Genomic DNA, 16,639 nt, shown 5'->3' with positions numbered 1-16,639 from the left:
TTTACACCGTCGGCTTACATATACAAAATATTATTTCAGATATTTAATTTTACTATGCCCCTGCATACATATTATAATCTTTTCCGATTAAATATTTTTTGTATGAAAAAACTACTGTAATATAAATTTTTTCATAATATTAGTCGCATGATCATTTAAAAATTTAGAAGTATAGAAAAATATAAGGACGTACTTCATGGGAATATATATATATATATAGTAATATAGATTAACTAATAAGAACCAAAATAGGTTTTTATAATACTTTTTATTAATGAAGATTGATTACTTTCATGATTAGAGAGGAGTATTTTTGGTTACTCATTGCCATGCAAGACATGTTTGTGGGAACGAAAAGTTGGGATCTTTGGCGTCAGACTTGATATATGTACTGATGCTGGGTGACTGAAACAGTTGCAAGGGAACGAGTTTGGGAGCCCCAGGTTAAAAGATGCAGAATATTATCAGAATGCAGCTTAAGAGTGGATGAAGTTGGAAAAGCTGGAATTGGATGTCTGGAAGCTATGACCTTAAGAAGATCAAGCCTATGTGATCGGTCTCAGTCGTATGCTAGCTTAGGAGGAAGTCCACGAAATTGTAGCAAATGGAGCTCTACTAATTCTATCGAGTTCTTCGACAAGTTCTGTTCAAGAAAGTTGCTTGTTGAACTGAAATTGATCGCGGTGGCCATGGGCACAGGTATACGTGAATGTTTATTCGCACCACAGTTTGTTTGGCTAGTTCTATTGTGGGGAAAAATGTGGCCATGAACAAACATGTTAACGTCAGAATACCCAAGCATGGCTTTTCTACTTCCATGGATGAATATATAGATATACTTGTGGTTTATCCAAATGAAGAACTGAGAAAGTAGTCCCCGCAGATGGTCGAGTAAACAGAATATCTTTTGTTTCCAATATATGTAATAAAGTGCACACTGTAATAACAAGAAAAAAGGTCCGGTGTCCAACGAACTTATATAACACATACACATTGATTTCGAGTCAGAAAGTGTTCGTAAGTCGTTTTCTGGCTCGCTGCACTAGCTTTTAGTGCAACAATACAAAAGAATCCAATCCGATTAACGACAAGGGCTTACTGTGGAAGAACTGGAGGCGCGATTGTGCGTGTATTGTATGATCCACAATGGCTGCATTTTTGTCCAATTATGTGGAAGTTAACCTCGGTAGTGTCGTTGCAGTCGTTACAAAGAATCCAAACCTGTAAAGCATTGGGAGATGTGTTTTTAAGGAAATGGAAGCTTTCATGAGATTTTAGAGTAATACAGCAAGGTTGCTATGAGTTAAATACCTTCTTGTGTCTGTATTCATCTGGCATGACAGTTGATTCAATCTGTATATAAGGGAACATTTTAAAGTGAGACAGCAAAGAGCGGGCATAGTGCTGGAAGTAAATTGAGTCGATCAAGTCCAACATAGTTTAGCTTTTGAAGATCGAGCCAGCTCGATAAATTTGAATATCTTAATATAAATAGGGATCGGATCGATGTGATTTGTTTATACCCTTGATTTTAAAGACGAATAACACGAATTACCTCCTCGTCTATCATCTCCCATGCTCGGGACATATCCATGATGGATCTTGAGCATATTGGGCAGCAGTACCTACGTCCACATTCCATGAAAGATCCAGCAAATCGTGTAAATATGATTAGTGGATCGTAAAAATGTTCAAAAATAATTCTCCAAGGAGACTGCACTTTACTTCTCACGCTTTATCATCTCATGGTAACATTCACAATGCATCGTGTGTCCACATTTCATGACAGCCGTGTCTTTCAATGAGTCGAACAGATACTGCAAATATGATTTTTCTTTTAAAATCGCGAGTTAGATTATATACCAGACATTTAAGAAAAATAGAGGAAGACCTCGTAGCATATCGGACAATGATGCCTCATGGAGTTCTCCACGCACAAGTGATTGTTCCGTAAACTAACTGAATAACACGACCCTGCACAAGTAAACTTCAAATGGGATGAAAATAGACCTTATGGAAAATACAGTTACATGTTACGAAAGGGTAACCTCAATGCTCCTTGAAATAAGCAAATCTCAAAATTTTAAGTTTTATGTGACGAGAGATCGAAGAACGAGTTAATTAAATATAAACTTTAACTACAGTTAATATGTTGGAAATTGCTTACTAAGAATAGTAATTTGTGAGCACAATATTATTCTCAATCTTTTCAAACATCATCAATAGAGCTGGAGTTCGAGTTTGACGTTACATCAATAAAAATACTCTTTTCGGCAGTAAAGTATATGGCTGGAGAAATAGAAAAGCAAGCAAGCTCGATTCAAATTGTTACTCAAACTTGACTCAGCTCTTGATCGAGCTGCCATAAGCAGTTTGGTTCACTTACCGTCTAGGTTTAGGGACTGTTTAGCTTAATTACTATCACAGAATCATGATATTTGTTTTAGGACGAACTAATAAATATACAAACTTAAAAGAAGAGAACATAATCAGGCATTGTTCCAACAGATTCTGACAACACGTGACAGGAAATTTAGTTAAATCGATCGAATAAGTAACAGTTGAAGCATACCACATTTGTTGCAGTGAAAGAAGTTCTCGCGACCACCAATTCTAACAAAAAAACACATTCGATCAATTTTCAGCACTCCAAAATCACAATTCTAACAAAAAAATACATTCGATCAATTTTCACAAGCACTCCAAAATCAAACATCCGTCATGTTTGTCAGTTCACTAACCTGCAGATTCCACAGTCATCACAATGAAATAGTCCTTTGTCTATCTGCACCAAGTTAACACAAATTTCATTGTTGAGATTTCAAAGGTCGTAAAAGAATTCTATAAACATTTTGAGCTCGACTAAAAGGTATGAAAATGGTGAAAAAGACTAAATATTGAACTACTTTGGTTATCTGTTTCTGTAAGGTAGCAGGTTTATTACATCATCATCAAAAAATTTGCACACTTTGCAAAAGTATTCTCCCATGTTTACGCCACAATTTGTACAAACACGCGCAACCTGGATCAACACGAAAGAAGATAATTATCTTTAATCACTCTGAACATAGGATTATAGAACAAAGAGTGTCACGAAACAATGGAAGAAAACCTACGGGCTGCTCTGTGTCACAAACAGAACAAATAACCTGCAATATTAGCAAGAATTTAAATCAATCTTCAATAAAATCCTATACCAAGAAGATTGCACAATATGAAATTAAAATTTCTTTGAGAAACATACTTGCTTCACATCGTACCGGACTACTTCATGGCGATCAAAAACATTACGCAGCATATTCTGATGATTCACACAGAATGAAATCCATAAAAACCAGATCAAAAACAGTCTTTGTCAATCATTCAAATATACAATTTCTACAAGTTGAATTAGGAGGTGTATTTCCACAAGGAAGATCCATTGCCGCCCAAGAATTGGAGACCGTAATAAAGAGAAGAATAATAGGTTACCGCTTCTTCATTGTGGCAGTGGCGACAATCATAGACTTCGTTGCAGCATGGAGTTCGAATCTTGCATCTTCTTCTATAATGCTTGCACCTACAACAAGATCAATTTTTTTTAAAAAAAAGAAAAGATTCAATATCTGGATTTTTGATGGTATATCAAATGATACTTGTAGAATATATATACTCCGCAGCTGGATACTGAAAATTTTATATATATCTAGCCCCAAAATAGCTAATCGGCTAGCTTCATCTCTTGTCCCAAAAATCTTATGCTTTATCAGAGAAATCCAGACTTATGCGGGTCAATAATATCAAATCGAACTATCAATAACGAGTAAAACATGAGCTTACAGCAAATACCACAGAACCCTTTCTCGCTAAAGAGGATAATAATGGAACTTAAAAAAACAAGAATACTACACATCATAACCAAATAAAAGAAATATGGGCAAAACTAATATTTTTAAACAAATTACAAGAGGCCCTGAACATAGCTGTGAAACAGATAGTCGAAAAGATTCAATTTTCATGCATAATGTATCACCAGAATACAAATTTGGCTCCAAGAAAAGTGGGACAGTATCTGAACACACAAGCAAATATACGCCAAAATACTAGCTATTTAAACAGCCAGATGATTCATTTCTTTCCTCAATGATGGAAGGCTTTCATATATCACGAGTAATTCATGAACAGAGAAATTATAAAAAAAACAAAAAAAATCCCATAAATTATCTGAACACACAAGCACGTATACATTAAATAACAAGAAAAAAAACAAAATTTACCCATAGCCCATCTTCCCAAAAGTTAGGCGATCTTTCGAGGCGCCTTCCATAAGCATTTCCAACCGATAAAACGAGAGCACAAGCCGAGGCGCAAAAGTGGATTAGGGGAAGATGAGATGTGCCCAAAATCCCAAATTTTCTCAAACCAAAAATACCATCATATTTTTATACAAAACGGGCAGTGACCCTTTATATACCCCTTCATTTAATGGCCTGAAACAAAACAAACCCCCCCATTTTTTTAATTATTGTGGCCCTTAAATTACTATATTTGGAAAGTGTTGCACGATATCTTTAATGGAAAGAAGATAAGGTGGCGTGATAGAGACTAAGTAGTTGGTGACAAGGGGGACACAGCACCGCATAGATAGGCCAATGAGAAAGCAGTCTCAAGAAAATAGTGCTGATTTTCTTGATTTCATGCTGAGAGTTGAAATCGTGTGGCCCGTACTTTTTTTCATGTTTGTTTTTTGAGTTGAAACTGAAGCGATGTGGGGATTGATTTCTCTATAATTCCTCCATCTTTTTGGTCAATTCTCCACCTTTGTTTGTGAGGATAAGTGTTCCAGACACTCACCACATTCATATTTCATAAACAACAATAAGTTCTTTAAAAAAAATTTGTAATAGAGATTTATTAAAATTGAATATCGAATATTTAAATTAGATATTTTGGTATTAGATAAGTTATAAATCATCGGCCACGGAATTTTTTTTATTGTGTTATCTTGGACATATTGGGATTAGTTAAGATTTTCATAATGGTTTAGCGTTATATTGAATTATGATATTCTTAGATTATTGTTTTATATGACATAGGGTAAATCATAATGAAAAAAATTTGAGTATGATATAAATAGTAAGTCTCTTGCGAGACGATCTCACGAATATTTATATATGAAACAGGTCGACTCTACCGATATTCACAATAGAAAGTAATACTCTTAATATAAAAGGTAATATTTTTTTCATAGATGACCCAAATAAAATATCCGTCTCACAAAATACGACCTGTGAGATCGTCTCACATAAGTTTTAGCTTAAATAAATTTTCAAATTAAATCATCTTGACGATAGTTTGGAACGAGGAACAAATAGATGAATCCGAATTAATTGAAAAGAAACATTCATCAGAAAAATTTCCCTCCCCACGTTTAGTTGATGGTCGATAATCGATTCCCACTAATTTGATGCAGTCGAGTCATTTGGTTAAATCAAAATTTTATACGTACATATTAAGTGGAATGATATGTAGACAAACTTCTCCAAAATAAATAAAATATATGGATGGAAATTAGATATTTTTTACTCTTTCAATAATTTATACGTCGTTGACACGTTTCTTCCCATACTTTGCAGAAAGCGCAACACGATTTCGCTAGAAGTCCTAAGAATGATGTCAACTGAAATGGGGTGTTGCCCATTCCCAACATCGTACTTTATCATCTTCTACTGCAAAATGCTGGAAAATAAACCCTAATAAAATAAAATAAATAAATAAACTTTCTTGGATCTCTTTATTCTATTCACTCTCATGGGTTTTATCATTTCACAAGCTTTATTTTAACTATTTACATGTCATCAAAGATATAAATGAATAAAATCGCTCGCAAGCTATTCAAATTTCGATTCGATGAAAAAATTCATTCGAGATTGTTCGTTAAGTCTATCGAGCTGAGTTTGATAAGCTCGAAAATTTTATCGAATCAAACTCGAGTTCGATGATATTCGACTAGTAAGCTCGCGAGCATTTTCGTGAACTCGAGCTTGAGTTCAACTAGTGTTGGATCTTGAGTATACAATAACTTGCATTTTCTCACGTCGAAATAGAGTGTAAGAGAATTGATTAAAAGACTGTAAAATGAGAAGTTTACTCTGTTAAATTCTCATATCTTAGTTGATCTTTTTGACTAAGAATGTTCGATGAGTTCGAAAACGAGCTCGCTTAACCAGTTGAGCTCGAGTTAGATTTATTAACATGATAAACGAAATATTAACGAGCCGAATTCGAACTATTCGCGAGCTTAATAATTTTAAAATAAGCCGAGCTTGGACATGATATTGTTCGACTCGACTCGTTTACATCCATAAATGTCTCATGCATAATCGCGATACAAAAAAAAACAGTTTTATTTAAATTGAAAAAAATGATGAGTCATTATCTCTCTATCTTTGAAATTGAAAATGAAGGTTGTGCTTTGAAATTGATCACACCAAAAAGACAATTCAATTATTATGTTGACTTCTTGCTTAATAAAATAGAGTAGCTTTATTATTTGCATAGCACACCATGCATTATAAATAAGAATAATTATAACTAAAGAGAAATAAGAATAATTTATTATTGTTATAATCACCAAAAAGCGTGGTTTGATAATGGTTAATTGAATAAATGTAAATAAAATCACACCAAACCAAGAACACAATTAATCTCATTTCATTTTTTATTTAGAGTTGACTTCCTTTCTTTAATTTCTTCCCCTCCAATCCATCAGCAATTGTTCAAAAAATTGTGGGAAATCCAAGAAGGCCGTTAATGTCACAAAAAGCACATTTCCAAGAACAGGAGTGAAACGTCCCGTGTTCTTTTGTTTAAAATGTACTAAAAAAAATTTTTTTTTTTTTTTGGTCCACCCATGAAAAGATTTTAATAAAATATTTTGCCCATGATCTAGAACTTTCGCTAGCTAGCATTTTAAAATCAAGTGAAATCGTCATAAAAATTAAAATCATCGCATGAGTTACCAAACCTAAAAAGCAATAAACATAAAATATATACTCCTCTCCAAAACCACTCTAAAGCATAAATAAATGATCTTAAAAACCTTTTAACGTACAATCATAAATGAAATCATGAGTGCGGAAATAGTAGAAGCGCTGGTCCTCGGGTTGTGTGCACCTTCAGTCCGGTCATCTCATACGTCAAGTCCTCCCTCAACCTCACCTGCATCCATCACACCTAGTGAGTCTAAAGACTCAACACACCGAATCTTTGTAACGAGTAATAGATATAAAATCACATGCAACAGTGAAAATACTTTTACGTAAAATAACCTTTTCGTGATATTCATGACATGAACCTTATTTTTACCTTTTCCTTGAGCATAACATAACATGATAACATGACATAATAGCATGACGTGATTCTTTTCATGATCATAACTTTATCTTTTTCTTGATTCGGATCGTTAATTGTGACTTTCCTGACGTGACATGACATGACATGACATGACGATGGTACCATCTACATGAAACCACAGTACTGGGCGGCGGGGACATCAGCGACACAGGATCGTCAACTGAGCCTTGGCCTATTCTTGATCATAACCTTAAATCCTCAAATCCTCATAGTCACAATTACTTCACTTTCATCAATATTTTCATGTTTTCATCACCTTATAAAATCATGCATGAATATATTTTCTTTTGAAACCAAGCATGCACCATGTATTTTAAATGTCAACTTTAATCATAAAATTTCATGGACATTTAAAATAAATCATAAATAAATCATGAACATCTCATAAGCATTTAACAATGATCATAATATCATAAAAACAGCATTTAGGGCACTGCCATGACCGTTACTAATTTTAGGTGTAAAAAGACCGTTTTACCCCTAATCGTGCCATTTTACGTTTCTGACTTTTTTCTTGATTTCTTGACTCTAACATGTCCCAAATAAATATTTAAGCTTACATGAATTTTTTCGTAATTTTACTTAGCTTAAATAATAGACATTTTCAATTATCTTTTCTTGATTATTTTAACGGTGTTTTAATCCCGAAAAATACCAACTTTAATATAAAATTCCTAAATTCAAAATTTAATCTTTTTATATTATTTTAGCCCTTATGGATCACGACCCGACCCCCGTGAGCCGTTTTCCAACTTTTCTTCATTTTAAAACTCATTTTGACACCTAAACTTCGACCCCGAGCCATCTCTTAATTTTACCGAGTTACCCCCGAACCATATTGGCCCAAAACTTGCCCAACATGCCATAGTACCCTACTGGACCCTAACTTCATCAAGCCACCCTGCCCAATACCAAAAACGAAGGTCTCCTCTACTGCCCAAAAGCTGGCAGAGAGTTTCACGTGAATGTCCCTCTCGTTATTTGGTGTCTAGACTCTAACCCATGGCTTGGCTCTCTAACCAGCCTCTCCAGCACTCGCCTAGGACCCTGAGGACTTGCTGTAACCCCGCCCACGAGCCCTGGGCCGAGCCCCTACCCTCTCCCGATCGCATGAAGTCTGCACAAAAATTGTGCAGCTTCTCGGGTGGCAAGGACTCCTCACTGCCCTTCCAGACCGAGTCCTAGCATGGCTAGGACTCTCCCCCTGACACCATCAGACCCTAGGCTAGCCATGAGCCCCAGCCCAGGCCAGTCCTCCCATTAAAACATGAACACCGAACCCCTAAAGCTTCTTGACAGCAAAAACCGATTTTCTTTCTGTGTACAGCTTGTGGTGCAGCCATTTACGTGAGTTTAGGGCCTTTCAAATTCATGTAAAAACATCTCTTGATCATGTCCTAACATCATGGCAGCCCCTTACATGCATAAAACAATTTATGGGATTCAAACTCATGAGTTCAACATACATATGTGCAGAAATCCGAAAATTCTGAAAATTTTTCATGTTCTTCAAGCATACAATAAATCAATCAATAATATGATATGATGGGTGAGAAAAGGAAGATTAAGGTGTGCCTTTGCGTCGTAAATGCACGAAATACCGATGGCGATGAAGAACGGAGAGAACCGAGGCTTGCTTCCCTTAAAACTTTGAAGGAAAATATGCTTCCCCACGGCCGAGACCTGCTGCTGCGCCGAGGGAGTATTTTTGATTTGCACAAATAGTGTGGCGTGAGTTTTTGAGAGTCTAGCTTAGGGTTTGTCACTATTTTATATGCTAATTATTTTATTAATTAGGCATAAGGCCTATTAAATTTTAATTAAGCCCACTAGTGCAAAAATAGGCTTGAATAAAATTATAAAAATGTTTTCATAAAAATAATTAGCGAATTAAATAGCCGGGCTGCTTAAAAGATCGAATTTTAGTTGAAAATCCAACACCGATAAAAATTTAGTCTCGGTGTATAAAATCACCCCGAAATTCCTTGATTTCAAAAATATGAGAAACCATCTCTCCTAAATTAAATAATTAAAATTAATTATTTAATTAAAACATTTTTCAGCCTCCGGTCTCCGTTCCTCGATCGTCACTCAAATAACCTTTTAAAAATACAGTTTAATGCAACCATGCAGAAAATATATTTTAAACATGTCAGAATGCACCACATAAATAATTCGTGCAATAAACATTTAATTAAAATATAAAGGAATTTAATAATTGCATGCATATGGTTCGCGTGGACTTTAAATTTTTGGGGCGTTACAAGGAGCCTTTCCAAGAAAAGTGAGTCTAAGGGGGTGTATTCAACGTGGGAAATTTATTGACTTTTAATGACTTTTGTAGATTTTAAAAATCTAGAGGTATTCAATCAAGACTTTTGTATACTCTATAGAAGTCTTGTGGTATTCAAAATAGACTTTCATGGAGTTTAAAAAAGTCAAGTGATATTCAACATTGACTTTTATAAACTCTATAAAAGTCTACAAGTATTCAAATTTTCCATGGACTTTTAATAACTCCATGGAATTCATTGACATACAAACATTAAAGCCTAAGGTACAACTACAAATTGTAAAAAATTGTATTTGGTTCACCCCAAAGATTTGAATGGATTTTTAAAACTTCTAACTCTCTCTCTGTCGCTTCACATCACATATCTTCATATCTTCTCTCCTCTCATCTATTTCTATTACTCTCTCAAATTTTCGAAGTGTATCTCTATATATATTTTCATCTTTCTTTTTCAAATTTTTCATTTTTTGGCTGATTGTTCATTTAATAATTTTTTATTTTAATAACACGGAGAAATTTTGAATTATAGAATTGATTTTGTGATTTTTAATTTATGATTTATACAAATTAATGTAATATTCAATAATAATAAAAGATGATCAAAAAAAATGTTGTTTAATTCTTAATAATTGAATAGTTTCGTAACAACAATGATTTTTTAAATTCATTTTCGTATTTTTAATTAATATGTAAGCTATGATATTTTTATACAAAATTATATTCACACAATAATAAATAATATTATTTTTACATTTATATTATCAATTTAAAAATAAGATTACATGTTAATCAATTGATGTATTTCAAAAAATTTACAAACATGCATATAAACCCACATATATACATGTAAGGATTAAACGATTTGACTTTTAAATAAGTAAATTTATTTATTAATATAAATATTAAAAATAATTTCAAATTGAATATGTTATATATGTCAATTAATTATTGGTTCAGAGAAATTAATAAAAAATCACATGTTATAGTTAAGTACAAAATTTATAAAATTCTATTAAAAAAAATCTACAAAAGTCTATAAAAATCTTGCAACAAAGTCTACATAAATCCACATAAATCTGTTTATAAATATGTGAGATTCCATAAAAGTCAATAAAAATTTATCAAATCCATAAAAGTCTATCATTTAAAAAAGTCATTAAAAGTCATCAAAACTCTGAATTGAATACACCCCACTAATGTGAGACCATCTCACGGATCCTAATCTGTGAGACGGGTCAACCCTACCCATATTCACAATTAAAAGTAATACTCTTAGCATTAAAAATAATACTTTTTCATGAATAACCCAAATAAGATATTCGTCTTACAAATACGACCCGTGAGACCGTCTCACAGAAGTTTTTGCCTTCCAAAAACCGATCTCAAGAGAACCAAACCCTTTTATTTTGAGCTCGAGGTTGAGTTTAATCTTTTATAATCGTGTATGATCATCTCCTCGACTCGTTTTCACTCTTAGTTTTTACCCTAGACACCATGGTAATGCCTATGTGTGCCTAAGTTTATAATTTGTTCAAAATTTTAAATAATTAATAAAGTTTTAGCAAGTGTTTGTTTAACTTTTTTCTGGCAAATATATAACCTAATATTTAAGAATAGGCCACTAAGCTCTTATAAAACATTTTTAAAAAATAAAATGGTCAACTTACTTTTAAGTTTTATTTAATCAAAATTATCTGAATACTTATTATAATTCCCCAAAGTTTATTTATGCACACCTTTTACATAATAATTTTGTTTTAAAAAGTTAAGGTTTTTGTTCTTCCATAGTTGTCTGTTGGTTCTTTAAAAAGTCCATATACCAATTCAAAGTGGTTCATGCACCATGGAAATATGTTCATTGATGAAATAAATAAAAGCATTTAATTGACACAATTAAATCCATTAATTACAATTCAATTCATTCGGCCAGAACCAACCTTATTTTATTTTATTTTTTTGCAAAAACTTGTGTGAGACGATCTCACATATCGTATTTTGTGAGACAGATATCTTATTTGAGTCATCCATGAAAAAATATGACTTTTTATGCTAAGAGTATTACTTTTTATTGTAAATATCGATAGGATTAACGCGTCGCACTCTATTTTTTTTTATCTTATAGATCTTTCCTTGTATGTCCTAGCTAATATTTAGCGTTTGCAGTTTATCCATGGTGCATGTTTTAATGCCATCTTCAATTCTTTTCTGTGGATGTTTTTCTAGTGAAAAACTGAAGGAACGAGACTAAAGAGACAAAGCTTGCTTTTATGAAGAAATGACAACATATTACTCTGGTAGAGCAAGTATGATTTTACAAAAGGGTAAATTCCTATTTCACCACAATATTCCGGAAAGCCGAGTAAGGGGTTGAAAGGTCATTTCGTCATTGAATAAGCCGATGACAGAAGAGACTCATTCGACTCGAATATCCACACACAGTGTAACTATACAACACAAGATTAACATCCCAATTGGTTCTGTCACCCAAAACCAAAGGAAGCATCCACATGTAGTGGACAAGTAAAACAAGGATCACAAATTTGAAATCTTCCCTAACTTCTTTAAATACATATATTTAACACATTCCATACACCCGTTCTTCAATATAATATCGTAAAAACCTCGGTTTCTGTGATGAAGTTACTGAACCATTCAGCCTAATATCAAACTACAAGAATGATGAGAGGACAAGTAAAAAACAATGCATGAAAATTGGATAATGAAGCTTTGCGTTTTAGATAGAACCTGAAGCTCAGTTCTTGGTGTGTCATCCTCTCCAAGGAAATGGATCCTTAGACAGATAAACGATGTCATTCATTCATGCGCTTTCTTTCCCTCCAATTCTCACCCCAAACTTTGGCCTCAGCAACTGCACGTTCCCTGTCTAAGTCCCGGTTTCTTGGAGTCTCCCTTGCCTTGCCACCAGGGCTATTTCTCTGAGAATCGGGTTGTTCTGATTCTTCCAAACCCCATTTACGACCTGACCCATATCCAGTTTCGACCCTTCTCAACTCTGCCCCGTTGTTGAACTCCCTCTTTCTCAAATTGGGAGAGTTTTTATGACTGGATGGGGAACCTTGGGTGGTGGACTCATCTAGGTTATCAGTTCCATCAGATATACTCCTCTGGTCAGCCCGGAGTCTGGTTGTGGGTCTAGATGGACCGATCTTGTTACCTTGTGAGACGGGTGTATTAGGATCGTAACTTTGGGATGCTAAATAAGTCAAAGCGGTCACGACGTCTCCAATAAGAGGTCTTGTGGCAGCTTGCTCTTGCAAGCACATGGCTGCCACTGCCAATGCTTGATAAAGCCCACGAATTGGATATCGACCTTGCAACAGAGGATCAGCCATTTTCGGAAACTTTCTTCGATCTTTGAAAAGAGGCCTTGCCTAAAAGTGAACAAAAAACCATTATAGGCCATTTCAAGATATACTAATTAAAGAATTAACATGTAATTTCCCCTTTGCAAGAATAGTTTATCAACTTACCCATGCAACAAGATTATTCTCCCCCGCTCCCTTGGTGTTGTCAATAGCCTTTCGGCCGGTGATGATTTCAAGAAATACAACTCCAAAACTGTACACGTCAGACTTCAGTGTAAGTTGGCCGGTCATGGCATATTCAGGAGCACAATAACCATAAGTCCCCATCACCCTCGTTGAGACATGAGTTTTATCCCCAACAGGTCCGAGTTTTGCAAGTCCAAAATCTGATAACTTGGGGAAGAATCCTTCATCGAGGAGAATATTTGAAGATTTTAAGTCTCTGTATATAACTGGGGGATTCGCTTTGTCATGCAAATACTCCAATCCCTTTGCTGCACCAGCAGCAATCTTCATTCTTGTATTCCAGTCCAATGGTTCTTTATCTGGTTGAAGATCTACAGAGACATGGAAATAAACTTGGATAAATCACTAAATAGTATCATCAGATGAAACGATGGATGACAAACATGGCCGTAATCAAGGATTTTATCAATAACAAGTCCAGAAGTGGTAAAGAAGATGATATGTTAGAATTTCGAGTGTAGCAACACTCATGAACGAAAAACATTTTGCAATATTAGTGGTCTTGCTCACTCAAGTTCCATAGTACTCCATACGAGCCAAGAAATCACATAAAGTCGTTCATTTTTCAGTAAGCTTTTGCATTGATATCTAGCTGTTCATGCATTTAAAACACAGTAATATCAACCAAGTATTCACAGCCAAAGAAGCTGATTTTGGGTTCAAATTACTCTCAACTTCTTGAGATTTAATGTAGACGAATAGATTTGTGATAAATAATAAAATTTTATACTAACCATGTAAATGGTCCTCTAGCGATCCAAATGGCATGTACTCATAAACAAGAAGCCGTTGGTCGCCATCAGCACAATATCCTATTAAATTGACAAGATTTTGATGGTGTAAGAGGCTAAGCATAAGAACCTCCACCAAAAATTCTCTATTCCCTTGAAGGCCATTCCTGTCAAGCTGTTTCACCGCAACCACCTGCAAAAAAGCATAGGTTTTCCCACTTCAAGCAAATAAAATGACTCAGCAGCATCGTGAGTAAAGTACTAAGACATCATATTTATTCAAAGAATTTTTTTTAAAAAGTCAATATTTCTTGGCTGGGTAGAAATAATTAATCCCATTGTTATGTGTGGCTACCTATATTAAACACCCAGCGAACCATGGTCTCTAGGCTGTTTTGGAATCCAAGACATTCATGTCAGGGCTAATGTCATATGTTTGATTGCCATAAATTTCAAGTAGATGCAACTGTTGTGAAAACAAAGGTTGGATAGCAATAGTTATCACACATTCTACGGGATTTCCTATGTGCCATAACGACCAAAAAGTGGTGGATGAGTTAGTGTACAGTTAAAATATTTTAACTGCATCATTGCCACAACTATGATTTACTACGGCCAGATGCGATTGATCATAAGTCTTGACTAGTTCAACTTCAAACTTGACATAAAGAAGGGAAATTTTGAAGTAATAGCAATATGATTTATTCATAATAACCAAAACAATCTACCTGGCATGTGCTTTCCAGTCGACCTTTATAAACACGTCCAAAACCACCTTCACCAAGCAAACACTCTGGTCTAAAGTTCTTTGTGGCTGCAGCAAGTTCACGGAAAGTAAATGTTTGTGCAGCAATATGGGCTATTGGCTCTTTGGCAATGGCAGTTTCCTTCTTAGACTCATTGCCAATCCGTGATTTTGATTTGTCTGAAATGCGTTGAGGCAAATGCAAAATTAAAAATAGATTATTTGAAGAATCTCGAAGCCAAGACATCAACACATGCACACAATTTCAAAAAGGAAATGAATCATGACTGCCTCTTGAATAACATACCATCTCACATACCTAACCTACACTAATCAAAATAATTCAATATCCTGAACCAAACACATTCCACTATCTACATCTGATTTAACTCAATATGCATCTCAAATCTCATAGGGATCCAACTCATAATAGCAAGTCACCTGCATTTACCCTACCCACTTCACCTTCTTTCTTATATCAAGATATAGCTCAATTCAGGAAATTATGGGTCGAGCAATATAAACTGTTACCAGTATCCCCTTTTATCATGTTCAATTAGAATTCAAAATAAATTAAAAACCAAATAAAACAGAGAATCTGTCTCCAACAATCCAATCTAAGGCAACATTTCAACAAAGAAAGGCAAAAGTTCAAAGACACGGCATAATTGATAACCTGATAAATATTACAGCAAAATGAGAAATAAACCAACAAGCCAAAATTTTAATTCTTGATAAAAAAAAAAAACAACAAAAAACCATGTGCCTTTGGACCAGCAAATTCAAATCACTAAAAAGAAAAAAATACAAAAAAACCACGGATCAAGGCTGTGAAACCAACCATATTGCATCACATCGCAAAGAAAATCAAACAAACAAAATAACTCATATTTAGACATTCAAACACACTCGTGAACCCCCAAAATTCAAGAAAATATATAATTCAAAAATTGGAGAAAAGGGTCAAAATTAAATACCAGAGCTAACTCCCTTCAAATGACTGTTAGACTGAGGTGCTAATCCTTCTTTAACAGACTCCTTAGCAACTTCCTTAATTCCATTGTTATTATCACACCCTTCTTCTTTTGATGATCCAAAACAAGGAAAACACCCCATATCACCTCCAGAACAATAAAACAACCGCAAGATTCTCACACTGAATCAATATACAATCTTCCAATTACATAATTTTGAACAAATACAGTAAATTTTAACAGCTATTCCAAGTATCCCATCTCATAAAAATCCCACCTTTAGATAAGATTTTGAGGAACCGGCAACTCATAACGATCACTCAGAACAGATCAAGACAAGAGATCAGTACGTACACAGCTCGTTTTAAAAGCAAAAGCAGATCAACAAATCGAAGAAAATCTTGATTCTTTAAGACAAAGGTAAAGCAAGAAAAGGAAACATGAAAGAATATTGCAATATATAGTGAAGAAAATTGTGTTGATGCATAAATGTGTGCATTTTTCATGTAATAATGGAAATAAAATAAAACGTGAGTGGTGAAAAGTCAAAAAGAAGATATTTTATCTCTCTCTTTTGTTTTTTTTTTTTTTTTGGTTTAAATTTTGCGTGATCGAAATTAGGTGAATGGAGTGTGCGTAATCGCCGTCGGCAGTCTTCTTGGAACAGTACTACTATGTGAAATCTATGTCCAGCTTAAAATACTTCTTGGGTTAGACTCAAATTTTAATAAATTTTAGGGGCCAATAGGCAATTAACAATTCATTTGAAATTTTTATGTACAATTACTCTAAAATAAAGAGGACGATGTAAAAGTAAATTCTAACAAAATTTTCAGTTGAGATTCCGCCATTTACTTGTCTCCCAACATTGAGGAATTGATCATGTAGAATTATATTTGATCCGAGTTGGAAAATAATAAAATACTCAA

The 16,639-nt window shown here is 34.3% G+C and overlaps 2 protein-coding genes across 2 annotated transcripts; both read right to left on the bottom strand.

Moving 5' to 3' along the window:
• Positions 1–883: 883 nt before the first annotated feature.
• On the bottom strand, positions 884–4,814 carry LOC140827919 (E3 ubiquitin-protein ligase MIEL1). The gene is made up of 12 exons (XM_073190872.1): positions 4,257–4,814; positions 3,472–3,559; positions 3,245–3,301; positions 3,117–3,149; positions 2,945–3,022; positions 2,742–2,785; positions 2,573–2,613; positions 1,892–1,974; positions 1,726–1,817; positions 1,556–1,625; positions 1,312–1,353; positions 884–1,221 (listed from the first exon to the last, which is right to left on the bottom strand). Exons 1-12 carry the CDS (start codon positions 4,310–4,312, stop codon positions 1,096–1,098), a joined length of 810 nt encoding a protein of 269 aa, XP_073046973.1. The 5' UTR covers positions 4,313–4,814; the 3' UTR covers positions 884–1,095.
• Positions 4,815–11,933: 7,119 nt separating this feature from the next.
• Positions 11,934–16,213, bottom strand: LOC140827918 (serine/threonine-protein kinase PBL27-like). Its single transcript, XM_073190871.1, has 5 exons — positions 15,714–16,213; positions 14,720–14,916; positions 13,995–14,184; positions 13,180–13,571; positions 11,934–13,080 (listed from the first exon to the last, which is right to left on the bottom strand). The coding sequence occupies exons 1-5, from the start codon at positions 15,850–15,852 to the stop codon at positions 12,499–12,501; spliced, it is 1,500 nt and encodes a 499-aa protein (XP_073046972.1). The 5' UTR covers positions 15,853–16,213; the 3' UTR covers positions 11,934–12,498.
• Positions 16,214–16,639: the final 426 nt, after the last annotated feature.

The sequence above is a fragment of the Primulina eburnea genome, chromosome 3, assembly GCF_022965805.1.
Source record: "Primulina eburnea isolate SZY01 chromosome 3, ASM2296580v1, whole genome shotgun sequence".
Classification (NCBI taxonomy): Eukaryota; Viridiplantae; Streptophyta; class Magnoliopsida; order Lamiales; family Gesneriaceae; genus Primulina; species Primulina eburnea.
The sequence above is the reverse complement of the archived record's forward strand: the minus strand, read 5'-3'. Positions and strand labels throughout refer to the sequence as shown.

What these genes read in the sequence shown, in the direction of transcription:
- LOC140827918 (XM_073190871.1), bottom strand. Translation starts at nt 15,852, where the DNA reads ATGGGGTGTTTTCCTTGTTTTGGATCATCAAAAGAAGAAGGGTGTGAT. An exon ending in GCTAGAGGACCATTTACATG is followed by an intron (nt 13,572 to 13,994) that starts GTTAGTATAAAA and finishes ATGTCTCTGTAG; the next exon opens with ATCTTCAACCAGATAAAGAA. An exon ending in AGAATAATCTTGTTGCATGG is followed by an intron (nt 13,081 to 13,179) that starts GTAAGTTGATAA and finishes GTTCACTTTTAG; the next exon opens with GCAAGGCCTCTTTTCAAAGA.
- LOC140827919 (XM_073190872.1), bottom strand. Translation starts at nt 4,312, where the DNA reads ATGCTTATGGAAGGCGCCTCGAAAGATCGCCTAACTTTTGGGAAGATG. An exon ending in TCCGGTACGATGTGAAGCAA is followed by an intron (nt 3,150 to 3,244) that starts GTATGTTTCTCA and finishes CTAATATTGCAG; the next exon opens with GTTATTTGTTCTGTTTGTGA. An exon ending in ATTGTCCGATATGCTACGAG is followed by an intron (nt 1,818 to 1,891) that starts GTCTTCCTCTAT and finishes TCATATTTGCAG; the next exon opens with TATCTGTTCGACTCATTGAA.